Source organism: Pantherophis guttatus, chromosome 3 (assembly GCF_059756535.1).
Source record: "Pantherophis guttatus breed Tessera chromosome 3, ASM5975653v1, whole genome shotgun sequence".
Classification (NCBI taxonomy): Eukaryota; Metazoa; Chordata; class Lepidosauria; order Squamata; family Colubridae; genus Pantherophis; species Pantherophis guttatus.
This window is the reverse complement of record NC_142065.1, coordinates 35,760,140-35,773,496: the sequence shown is the minus strand read 5'-3', so window position 1 is coordinate 35,773,496 and position 13,357 is coordinate 35,760,140. Positions and strand designations below refer to the sequence as shown.

Here is a 13,357-nt window from a genome sequence, read left to right as displayed (position 1 = left end):
GAAATTTTGGCTATCTTTAACCCAAACACCTGTGACTAAGGGATACCTGCAGTTTCAATGGATATACAGTGTGCAAGTTCTCCCACTTAAAAAGTTGAGAGAGGCCTGTAATTGACATCATAGGTAGACCTCAACTATGAGAGACAAAATGAGAAAACAAATCCAGACAATCACATTGTCTGATTTGGAAAGAATTTATTTGCAAATTATGGTAGAAAATAAGTATTTGGTCAATATCAAAAGTTCATCTCAATACTTTGTTATATATCCTTTTTTGGCAATGACAGAGGTCAAACGTTTTCTGTAAATCATCACAAGGTCGGCACACACTGTTGCTGGTATGTTGGCCCATTCCTCCATGCTTTGGGGCGGTTGCTGGGCAACACGGACTTTCAACTCTCTCCGAAGGTTTTCTATGGGATTGAGATCTGGAGACTGGCTAGGCCACTCCAGGACTTTGAAATGCTTCTTACGAAGCCACTCCTTCGTTGCCCGGGCAGTATGTTTGGGATCATTGTCATGCTGAAAGACCCAGCCATGTTTCATCTTCAATGCCCTTGCTGATGGAAAGAGGTTTGCACTCAAAATCTCACGATACATGGCCCCATTCATTCTTTCCTGTACACGGATCAGTCGTCCTGGTCCCTTTGCAGAGAAACAGCCCCAAAGCATGATGTTGCCACCCCCATGCTTCACAGTAGGTATGGTGTTCTTTGGATGCAACTCGGCATTCTCTCTCCTCCAAACACAAGTTGTGTTTCTACCAAAGAGTTCTACTTTGGTTTCATCTGACCATATGACATTCTCCCAGTCCTCTTCTGGATCATCCAAATGCTCTCTAGCAAACTTCAGACGGGCCCGGACATGTACTGGCTTAAGAAGGGGGACACGTCTGGCACTGCAGGATCTGAGTCCCTGGCAGCGTAGTGTGTTACTGATGGTAGCCTTTGTTACGTTGGTCCCAGTCTCTGCAGGTCATTCACTAGGTCCCCCCGTGTGGTTCTGGGATTTTTGCTCACCGTTCTTGTGATCATTTTGACCCCACGGGGTGAGATTTTGCGTGAAGCCCCAGATCGAGGGAGATTATCAGTGGTCTTGTATGTCTTCCATTTTCTAATTATCGCTCCCACAGTTGATTTCTTCACACCAAGCTGCTTGCCTATTGCAGATTCAGTCTTCCCAGCCTGCTGCAGGTCTACAATTTTGTTTCTGGTGTCCTTCGACAGCTCTTTGGTCTTCACCATAGTGGAGTTTGGAGTGTGACTGTTTGAGGTTGTGGACAGGTGTCTTTTATACTGGTAACAAGTTCAAACAGGTGCCATTAATACAGGTAATGAGTGGAGGACAGAGGAGCCTCTTAAAGAAGACGTTATAGGTCTGTGAGAGTCAGAAATCTTGCTTGTTTGTAGGTGACCAAATACTTATTTTCCACCATAATTTGCAAATAAATTCTTTCCAAATCAGACAATGTGATTGTCTGGATTTGTTTTCTCATTTTGTCTCTCATAGTTGACGTCTACTATGATGTCAATTACAGGCCTCTCTCATTTTTTTAAGTGAGAGAACTTGCAAAATTGGTGGCTGACTAAATACTTTTTTGCCCCACTGTATACTTTAAGTATAGGCACCTCACCTATTTACAACATTATAAAAATATTTTTAACTTCAATGTACTTTACTTGATCTCCCATCCTCAGAAAGAGTTTTCTAACTTGCTTTTCTGAAATATATACATATATGCATGGTAGCAACACCAGTCCAGAAGAATTCCACTGCCAATTATCTCTACACTCACACAGTATGTTTTCTAGCACACTGTCTTTATAAACATAAATCCACATACATTGCAAGAGCAGCCAATCACACAGAACAGAATTTTTTAATGACAAATCAGTGTAGAATATAAATGTGTAGAACAGTCAATATGTTATGGAAATTTCAACATTAAGCAAGATTCAAATCCCTACCTTACAGGGCTCTTGTCTTTTCTGAAAGGACTTTTGCTCCTAGATCGACGTCTGCTATAAAAAAAAAAACATGCACGGAATTATGAAGGGAATAAATATCAATATAAACCATTAAATCCATCATTAAAGAAAGTAAGACAAAACCTTATTTTCATGCTGTGTGGCAAGCCAATTTTTCCTCTCATGGCACTATTGAACTTGGGACCAGAACTAGGATTAAAGAAGAAAACAGTGTTATATACAGCCTTTATCATTCTGTTTGACATTTACCATTAAGAGATATATTCTTATTAATATCATAACCACTACACTGAATGGTTGTGAAATAAAACTGTCATGCTGATTTAATTATATTACAACTGAAGTTTCTAAAATTCTCAAGCTAAAAGTTTTACTATTTATTTACTCTTAAAGAAACCTAAAACAATAATTTCACACAACATACTAGGGGCTTCTGTAACGGCCTCTGAATCGACGTTCTCTGCTTCTTGAACGGCTGCGTCTCCGTTCTTTACTTCTACTGCGCTTTCTTTCTCGACTCTTGCTTTTCTTTCTTTCACGTTCACGGCTTCGTTTGCGGTCCTTGCTTCGGCTTCTCTTCCTATCATGACTACGACTTCTGCTCTTGCTTTTTTTCCTCCTGAACAGGACAGATTTAAAAAAATCAGTTATGTTTTCAAAGAGGAAAAACATTACTAACATTAGGCCATATGAAATAAGATTAGGTGACTTGAAAAATATGTCAATTTTAAATGAATATTACACAATATTTTAATGAATATAATAGCAATCAATTATACAACTACCTGTAAATTTCACAATTAAACATATTTAAGGTTAAAAGCAAAACCATTTAGGTGAAAAATGTATTTCAAACCAAGTGAATATATTGCTGCTTTTATCTTTACATTTCTATTTCCTTAAATTTTCTGTCACAAAAGAGTTTTTTAAAAATTGCAAATAATTTTACCTACCAAGTTCCTTTCTAGGAAATTCAGCTTCATAACTGTATCTGCATTGTTCATTTAATGACACTGGTTTTTCACTCTACTGCCTGTGTATTGTTAGATATGCTCCAAATGGCCACTGGAGCCAGTGGCTTGGATCCAAAGGAGCCCTTCCACTAGAGGAAAGCCTCTTCCACACACAGAAGGGCTGTTTCCAACCTAGCAGAAGAGCATTACGTGAGAAATGCGAACCAAAATTGAGGTAAGATATTTGATTTATATACTTTAGATCTCCTTATACCCACAAATTCATTCAATAGCTTAGCCTCATATTCAGTGTCCTCACATTAGAAATACCTTCCCATATATTTGCTTTAATGGACTGGATATTTTTTTCCATGAAGAATTAATCAAACACCACTAATGTTTCTTTGGCTCATAATTATCTAGATCCAAATCAGGTTTTTTAACTCCTATCGTTAAGTATGTGTTATATAAATGCATCATTTTACTAACAAATATTGGTTAATTAGAATACCCGCAAATACTGCTAAATTTAACTTTATTAATACAAACTTCAATATGAATGAAAATTGTATGTTTTATAAGCATCTCAATGGTGATGACATAGATACTAATGGAACAGCTTGCCTTCAGAAGCTGGGGCTGCTGCATCAATGGAGGATTTTAAGAAGAGACTGGACAGCCACTTGTCTGCAATGGTAGAGGGTATTCTGCTTGTGCAAGAGAAATTGGGTTGGACTACAAGACTCCAAAGTCTCTTCCAACTCTGTTATGTGTTAAATCCATTTTTTAACATAAGTCCTACAAGTCTGACCAAGATGCAAAACAGCACAATTCTAATGTAAATTCTAGATATACTAATGTACTAGATATACTAATGTAATTTAATAGTTCCTATAATCTAAATATTCTGTTTTCAGTAGAATAAATCTCCCAGTGAACACAAAAATATATTTCCAATTCCAACAGATACAGCAGGGAAGATTAAAAAATAACTAACAATACAACCATGATATAGGCTCAACCACATAGCTGGGATCTAAGGCTCAATAATAAAATCGGTTTTCAAAGTTTTGAACATACAGCAAAATCAGGGCAAATCTAATCTTTTGGGCAGGGATTGGCAATTAATTTTTCCTGAGGGTCCATGTAGAAATTTGGAGTGTTATGGAGGGCCAAATCAATAGTCTGAACTTAATTCTGCTGGAGGCACCCACATGTTGACGGAGGAGGGAGCGCAGAGCCTTGCCTCACCTTGGCTGCTGCTCTTCTGCCATAGAAGCAAAGAAGTTCTTTCTCTCACCACCTGACTAAATGGTCAGCTGGTGAGTGCACTTGGCTTCTTTTCTGTCCACTGCGGCATGCCTGTTTAAAATTTATTTTCTAATTTACAACTGATGCAACTGGACAGAGGCAGCCAAAGGGCTGGTTGTGGCCCAAGGGCCATAAAATGCCCAGGTCTGCTCTGGGGGAATAGCATCCCTCTCCTGTGAGATCTAAAAGAAGAGTAAATACAACAGTGAAGAGCCACTTCCACAAGTAACCTAGCTGCAAGCCTTTATAGGTAACTACTAGAACCTTCAATTGAAGTCAGAGGCATACTGGCAATCAATGCAGGCTTGCAGAGCACATGCTGAATAAGAAGCACCTTTAATTGCCCAAACTGCTGTATTTTGCATCAGCTGAACCTTCCAAATGCTCTTCAAGGACAGCCCCATTTAAAGTTCTTTGCACTAGTCCAATAGGGAGGTGACCAAGACATGAGGGACTGTGAGTAGAGCCTCCTGGCTGAGGAATGGATGCTATGCAAGCTATGCAAAGGTTCTCCTAGTCATGGCTGTCACATTTTCTTTGAACTGGAGGAGGACCCCCAATTGTCCACAGGTTTCGCCTGAGGTAGCGCAACTCCATCCAGAACAAAAGATGGAAAGTCTCCCAAACTAACAGAGGGACCCACTCTATCTCCCTAAGTCTGAGGTGAAGCCTGTATTTTCCCATCCAGATCAAATAGAGTTTGGCCAAATAAACGATGAATTCTGTTCTAGGTCAAACAATTTAGAGCAAAAGTGCAAACAAAAAATAGCACTTCATCTTATTTTAGTGCTTTAAAACAGAGTCCCCAACCCCCAGAAAGTCCATGGACCAACATCAGTCCGTGAAATGCCAGAAACCAGTCCACGCAAACAAGCGAAGTCCCATCCACGGGATGCAGGCAGCACACAAAACCACACCCCCTCCATTCCGCGGAAAAACCTCTCTCCAAGAAACCAGTCCCTGGTGCCCAAAAGGTTGGGGACCACTGCTTTAAAATGTTTATACAAGTAGCCCAAAACTTACAAGAGTTCATTTAGTGACTGTTCAAAGCTACAACAGCCCTGAAAAAAATGACTTATGACCATTTGTCACACTTATGACAGTTGCAGCATCCCCATGGTCACATGATCAAAATTTGAATGTTTGGCAACTGGTTCATATTTATGATAGTTGTATAGTGTCCTGAGGTTATGTGATCATCTTTTGTAACTTTCTGACAAGCAAAGTGCAGAAAGTGCAGTTAAGTAAAGACAGATTCACTTAACCGTGTTACTAACTTAACAATTGCAATGATTCACTGAACTGTGGCTAAAAATGGGGCAAAACTCACTTAACTAATGAAGTATTTTCAACCCCATGAAAAAGCTTCTACACAAGACACGGAGAACCCAAGTCCCATGCTGTGGCCCTAAAGCTTCCTGTGACTGATTAAAACTAACAGCTATGTTTTTGAACATTGTGAAACAGATATATCACAATTTAAAAGTAAAAATCATGAAAACACTGTACAAGATCCCTGTTGATTACATATTGTCATGGGCTCATACCCTGTTTTCCCCAAAATAAAGACATCCCCTAATTATAAGCCCTATCTGGTTTTTGAGCGCATGGCAATAAGGCCAAGCGCTTATTTCAGGGTTCAAAAAAACATAAGACAGGGTCTTATTTTCGGGGAAACACGGTAGTTACTCTGTTGTCTTCAACTATTTTCAAAAATGATATAGTTCCAAACTTTGGGGATTATTATATTTGGAATTTTGAGATATATAAGCACTACTGCAATTGCCATGAAAGGTGTACTCAATCACAACCCATAATTAATGATGATAAAGCACCAACTTGTATTAATCTACTACTTCATGTGGACTGTGCAGGGTCCATAAGAACTTTGACTTACAATGATAGTACTGGAACTTCCATCACTAACCAATTCATTTAGTGCACTGTGCCCGATTTTACCTGTTGCTATTTCATTCCATAGGGCAGGAAAAGAATTGTCTTGTACAATACTGGTTTTATAGAAAGTGGCTCAATCACCCCTCTCCCTTTGTTTCACAGTGCCATTTTACAAGAAAAGCTACTTTTTAATTTTGTGTTGCTTAGCCTAAATGAGAGCTATTTTCTGCAATAGAAAGCCTTCATCCAAATACCTATGTTTGACTTCGAGAAAGTGAAATAATTAATCATAATGGAGAAGCCAAGCAAAACTAATATCCTGCCAGATGGCAAAAAAAATATTTAAGTATTTTAGCCTGCAGTGTCACCAGTTGTGAACTATATATCCTCTACCAAAGGTTCTGGGTCTTTATATAATTTATAACATGTACATTCATTGTTTAAACAGGTTTCTATAGGATTTTTTTTTCTAATGAGGAAGAACTTAAAGTTCTTCCTCAAGTTGACACAAAGTAAGTAGTAATTTTTCTTCTTCATAATTGGTCCTAAGAAAACAGTAGATAGATAGATAGATAGATAGATAGATAGATAGATAGATAGATAGATAGATAGATAGATAGATAGATTACAAAAACAATGGCTCCTAGTCTTTTGAGGCCAATGAGCAGACATGTCATTTTGATGTTCACAGATGGATGCTACAATGGGTGTAACTTGCCACCTTTATCAGAAAGCAAACTGTGTGTTGCTTACTACCATTCTCTGTACTTCTTTGCAAATACTGCCAACTCTAATAATATTTTTCTCTTTTTTGGGTAGGTAGGCAAAGTATTGATTACAGCTACCAATTCCTTTTTATTTCTAGAAAGCATGTGGAGACTACTTAGTATTCGAGGTCGGCTTGGAAACAAAAAACATTTTGGAGGCTGATGCTTTATAGCCATGACGATGAACCTATGGCATATGTGCCAGAGGTGGCACGCAGCGCCCTGATGGCACGCAAGCCGTTGCCCCAATTCAGTTCCGCCGCACATGCGTGCTTGTCTCCTGCCAGCTAGCTGGTCTTCGGGTCTGTGCTGTGTGTCTGTCGGGCGCGTGCGGAGGGGGCCGCACGCGCATGGCAGACGCGTGGGGACTGCACATGCCTTGTATTTTGGGGGTTCGGTCATGTGTGGAGGAGCGTGCTTTGGGCACTCAGTCTGGAAAAAGTTAGCCATCACTGCCTTATAGCATGCCAGCTTCCTTCCTCACTCCATTTTTTAGGAGCAATCTCACACATTCTGACAACACTTGTCTTGAATTTAGTTGTCAGAATTTTAAAAATCGCTACTTTATTTTCTACAATATGGATATTACCTACATTTCCTATAATATAAATTTTTTAAAGGCCTTAATTGAATGATGTACAGGAACAGTATTTATCAAAAAGAGAAAAGTATTGCTAAATACAAAAAATATTTAAAAAGAACAGAGAACAATAATGAATATACCTTCAAAGCCTATGAATGCACACTATGTAAGTAAATGTAAATACATGTTCTATTTTATCACTGTAAAAGCAACTTACCAGACAATTCAACATAAAACATTTAAGACAAAATTTCTTTTAAAAAGAGGATTAAAAATATGGGGAAGAAACTTTTATTGACCACTTTACATATTGGAAATATACTACAAAACTACTGGAACTGGAATTGATATTGTTTATCCCTTGAATGGAAAACTAATGGAAGCTCCTAAGAATAAAATGCTAAAACAATTATTTTACTTAACTGATTGTCAAAAAGGAAAAGGAAAAAAGTCCTTATGTTTATATAGTAAAATATGACATGGTTAAATTCATTAAGACGTTTTAACATCAAAGGCACTGAACAAAAGGTCTTAAGCAAGTAAACACATTATAAAATCTCTATCTTTAAACTATTGTAATAATAGTGTAAGATAAGGTAACATTTTGAAGGTGACATTTAACTTCAACTCAGTACTGTTATGATCTAATTATACAACTAATGGAACAGAAATATCAATACTTTATTAATTTAATGGCCTACAACTCCAAGCCTCTTTTGATTTTTCCAAAGGAAAAGAAAAAACTTTCCTCCACTCAAAATAAACAGCAAAGATGCATAACATCTTCCTGCCAAGATAATATTTAATAAACAGAGGAATTTTAACTAATCAGTGCTGGTTTACCAAGCTGGTACAAAATTGCAAGGAAATACAGATAGTCCTCACCTTACAATCATTCATTTAATGACCATTCGAAGTTGCAACTGCAATGAAAAATGATTGATGAGTTTTTCACACATGAGACAGTTGCAACATCCCCATGGTCATTTGATCAAAATTTGGTTGCTTGGCAACTGGTTCATATTTATGGTTACAGTGTCCCAGGGACGTGTGATCCACCTTTTGCAACTTTCTGACAACTAAAGTCAATGGGAAAGCCAGATTCACGTAACTGTGTTACCCATTTAACAACTGCAGTGATTCATTTAACAACTGTGGCAAGTAAGGTCATAAAATGGGGCAAAAGTCACTTAATAACTGTCTTGTTTAGCAACAGAAAATTTTGCTCAATTGTGATCTTAAGTTGAGGACTACCTGCACAACCCAATTTGGTTTAGACCAGTGGTGTCAAACTCAAGGCCCGTGGGTTGAATCTGGCTCATGGGGCCAGCCTGGAAATAGAAAAGGACCAGTCCACAGTGCCTCTGGCAGGCAAAACAGGATGCAGGGGGGGCCACATGTGGATCCCCGTGCCCCATTTTCGGCCTGGACAGCCTCCAGCACTCAGCTGGCCAAAACGGGGCATGGGGGCCCACACGCTCCCCCTGCACCCCATTTTGGCCGCCAGAGTGCTGCAGGAGGCATCCGTCCCATCTCTCTCCCCACCCCCGGCCCGCAGAGAACTAGAGTGCTGATCCAGCCCTCAAAGAAATCCAGTTTGAAACCCCTGATTTAGACCAGTGTCTCTCAACCTTGCCAATTTCTTCTGTCTTGGGAATTCTAAGAATTGAAGTCCACCCACCTTCAAGCTGCCAAGCTTGACAATCACTGATTTTGACAGAGGAAAATATATACCCAAATCTGCACACATTCCCCCATTTCAAATAAAATTATAAAATTATAGGAGTAGGAAATGCTACCATCTATTAGAAAACAAATAAAACTAAATAATGTTGGCTGCTCTTCAGATTTAGGCAGATTTCGCAGGACAAGGGCAAATCAGAATCTACATAAATTTGTAACATAAAAGGAATAAACTCAAAGAGGTCAAAGTCTGCAAATGCACTGCCAAATCTATTTTACAATTTATCATTGTTAATTATATTTGTTTTCACATACAGAATAAACTTAATTCAAAGTATGAGGTATATGAACAGAGGAACCTAGGATCAGATTTGTATATTCTACAAATGTGGCATAGTAGTAGTTAGATTTTTAGCCTCTACAAAAGCAGTATTTCACCATTACTATAACTACTTTTTCTCAGCCACAAAGCTACTTATCTTTCTGAACTGGGTCCTTGACTTTCCCAGTGTACAGGATAAGTAACTAAAGATGCATTAGCAACCTTAGTTTAACCGCAGAGCTCCAAATTTAAAAAAAAACTGTCTTAACAAAAAAAAACTTGTAATGGAAGACAAGCAAGTTACTGGGATTTGAGTTAATGCTTTCTGTAATAACTTCCAACATTATGAAATAATTAATGCCCTGTTTAAACTAGTTTATGTCTATTTCTCAAAGTGAAACTAGCCTACACTGGGAATAAAAGCATTCCATTATATTTTGAAGAGTAAGAAGCTCTATTGTATTCTGAACTTCTACAATTAAATGTTTACTTTAGCTGGAGATTTGCCTATAAAAAATTAGTAAATTATTTCCCTTCATCTTTAAAGCACAGAAATATTTTTTTTTTAAAAAATAAAGCAACATTTATTCCAATATAATTATATGGCCTGCAAGAAAGATACACAATTGAAGGAGCCGAAGGAAAGAGTGGGGTGTTAAATTTTCTACTATGAAAGTCAGAAAATCATAATTTCAAGTTGAGAGTTATTAATATTTACCTCAAAAAGCAATAATAATACAGTAATAAAACTATTACTGTAAAAGCTCCGTTTTCTAAATGGACACTCAGTTGGTGAATTTCATATGCAAATGCAAAATGTGAATTTGGACTTTTTCAATGTTCATATCATCTACATAATTTTGTAATCATTTCAACTATGTAAAATGTACATATACGTTTGAGTTAAAGAGACAATCCTCCCCCTTCAATTAGCTTCATGAAATTGAGATTATGTTGTATTGTAAATGTTTTCTATCATGAAAAAATGGTCTTTTGTTTTGGAGAGAAGGGAGGACAAATGCTGGGAAGGATTATGTGAAAATGAAAACATTCAAATGTTTTCTTGCTTTTTTCCTACTATCTTAACCAAACTGAAAAGTGAATTACAAAAACTGAAGAAGGGATGTTAGACATCCAAAGTTATCAATCAAAAATGTGAATGCTTTATTAAGCAGAAGGACGTATTTAAAGAGCCAGCAAATACTTACTTCTTACTTCGCTCTTCATGTCCATTGGCACTGCTCAATTTGTTCTCATCCTAAGCAGGGTTGATAGAAGAACATCATGAGGACGAAGTGGAAACATTTCAAGTGGTCAAAAGGGTAATGGGGACAGGGATAAGAAAATACAAAACAAAAATTTAATACTAAATTTTACATTCAATATGGAATGCTACTAATTAAGGTAGACTTTTTTAACCACTTTGCTGCTTACATTTAAGTCATACAACTATAAATAGAAAATTACTATTTAAAAATGATTTAAATTGTACAAACTTTCTTACAATGAAATAAAACCATCCTGCAGTTTCCAGCACTGAAGTGGTTAAATGATAAAATATAAACAAGAAATATCAAGTTTAAAAGCACATTCATATGCTATAATCCCTTTTGACCAATACCAAGGCTATATTTCTGCCTAAGCCCCAAGTGACCAAGCTAGCAGCCAGCCACTATCGATTTCCTGTGACCGATGCCATTCCTGAGATCTTCGCCCATTTTCGTTGGAGGGTTGGGACTGTAAGAGCTTGATGCCACCTCTGTCACACATCTCGCCCTGAAGCAAACAGGGATTCACACTGCTTTAGTAATGTCGACTCCCAAGTCATTCATCAAAAATCCAACCAGTCCAGCCTAAATATTTCCTATTTCCAAACCTGTTTACATGGAAAATATCCATGTTAAACTAGCATACAATATATTTAACATTACAATTTATATTCATTTCAAAATTTTACATAAGTACTAATTGCATACTAAAACATGAACATTTAAAAGGTTACAACACTTTTCCAAATCTCATACCGAAGAGCTGCACTAAATATACTCCAAAATCAACTAACAGTTGCTGTTATGTTTATTGTAGTTATCACACCAGTTACACCATGAGTTCAACTGCACATTAAGTTTTAAATGTATATATATATATATATAAATTTGTGAAGCCAGTGCTACTGCATGCATAATTTCATAGTTTTATGAAGATCTGGTGAAATCTATATATATTTGCTCCTATTTAATTCTGAAGCTAGGTACTCAGTACTCAGAAGCGCAGAAAGGTAAAGATTTCTAAGAAATTACTAGATAAAAGAGTACTCTGTCACAATGAATGTAGTTCGAAATATATTTCATGTTTACTATGATGTGAACTATTCAGGGATCCAAGAATTTTGGAAACAACTTTCACATAACACTTTGATTACTGTCTGGTGTTGCTAAAAGATTAATAACCCATCCTTTAAATAAAAAAAAAAAGCTGTAACTCCTCTTGCATTAATAAGCAGACTAAAGATTTGCTTGTCATGAACTTAGGGAAAAAGTTATTCTTGGAACCCTGCTGTTTGCCCAAACCATTGCATTCACCTTCTTGGTCTATCAAAATTGAAGTGGTAGTCTTTAGGAGTGCTTTTGTTCGTTTGTTTGCTTTACCTAGGGGGACCACGGTACAGCGATACGTCACTCAATTACTACCTTATGATTGACAGTTCACACTGGAATCAAAGGTGAATTCATGGGAGTAGAGGTGAGATATCGTTAGGCAAGTCTACAAAGAGAGATAGATGGGCATTTATTCATCACGCTGAAGTGAAACTACTGCACAATATAATTACATTAACAGCATTTAGTTACTGGTAAGATACACGTAATGCATGTCCAATAAGATAAATCATGAGGGCTCCAGGGATGTTAGTTTATAGTTCAGCAGTAGTTTCATGAATAATGCTAAATGAATATTGCTAAAGAACTTGTTAGCATATCTTCTCACCTTCTTAAAGGGGGCTTCAAGCATTGCTTCAATATCAATATCATCAGCCATTTTTCAGGACACCTAGAAAAAAAATAACAAGATCCTTTAGTCAAGAATCTACTTCGGTATTTGTGATCAATTTAAGATTTAGTGGTACCACATTTCCAAAGGATGTTGCTCTAGAAATATGTACTAAGTACAGCTAAACTGAACTTATCCATGTATTTAGTACTTTTCTTTCAAAGAATGAGTCAGTTCTTATCTTAGAAAGTACTTCATAAACATGTACTCTACACAACTTTTTTTAATGAAAAGTAGATTAAGAAAATAAATTGTTTATGTGATTACCAATTTATTTTTAAAAAACCACAACGTATTATCTTAATCTACTGTTGAATTTCTATCTGTAAATTTCACAAAATTATTGCTTCATGTAGCTCATATTGCAACTGTGGTATAGAAAGTCAGCTTCTTTGTTCCATACCAAACCTAAATTTTAATCATGAGCAAGCAATGCAAAGGATACAGATCTTAAACAGCCCAAAAATCCTGTAAAGTAGATAATGATTTTTAAAGTCTGATCAAGTTTCTATCTTTAACCACTGGGATTTGTGAAACTGTGCTCTTGGTGGTGGTACATGTATGTTCTTCTAAGTAAACAAAATTAATGTTCATTATCACTTTTGGTAAAGTCTAAATGGTTCCTTACTTGAAGAGTCTATTCATCTAACATACTTCCTTGAAATTTATTTCAAATGTAACTCATGTGATGCTATTGCCTTACCTCCAAGATGTGGGAGAAACATCCCTATGATGGAAAAAAGCTCATTAGAGCTTCAGATTGGAAGTTCCTCATGAATTTGATGATTTCCTAATTCCCCGAAATC

At 36.9% G+C, this 13,357-nt stretch overlaps 1 protein-coding gene across 6 annotated transcripts in view; it reads right to left on the bottom strand.

Annotated features, from left to right (window-relative positions):
* RBM39 (RNA binding motif protein 39) overlaps positions 1-13,357 on the bottom strand; it is a 33,200-nt gene that overhangs the window by 15,838 nt on the left and 4,005 nt on the right. Inside the window, exons 1-6 of one of the 6 annotated variants that reach the window (XM_087889263.1) lie at positions 12,489-12,553; positions 12,194-12,266; positions 10,712-10,761; positions 2,413-2,607; positions 2,112-2,177; positions 1,968-2,021 (exon numbers count right to left, since the gene is read on the bottom strand). In XM_087889263.1, coding sequence (XP_087745389.1) covers positions 1,968-2,021; positions 2,112-2,152 — 95 coding nt within the window. In that variant the 5' untranslated portion in view covers positions 2,153-2,177; positions 2,413-2,607; positions 10,712-10,761; positions 12,194-12,266; positions 12,489-12,553. Of the gene's footprint in view, positions 1-1,967; positions 2,022-2,111; positions 2,178-2,412; positions 2,608-2,941; positions 5,178-10,711; positions 10,762-12,193; positions 12,267-12,488; positions 12,554-13,357 lie in introns of those variants that run through there. The other 5 variants (XM_034414112.3, XM_034414113.3, XM_087889264.1 and 2 more) reach the window with 5 other exon arrangements.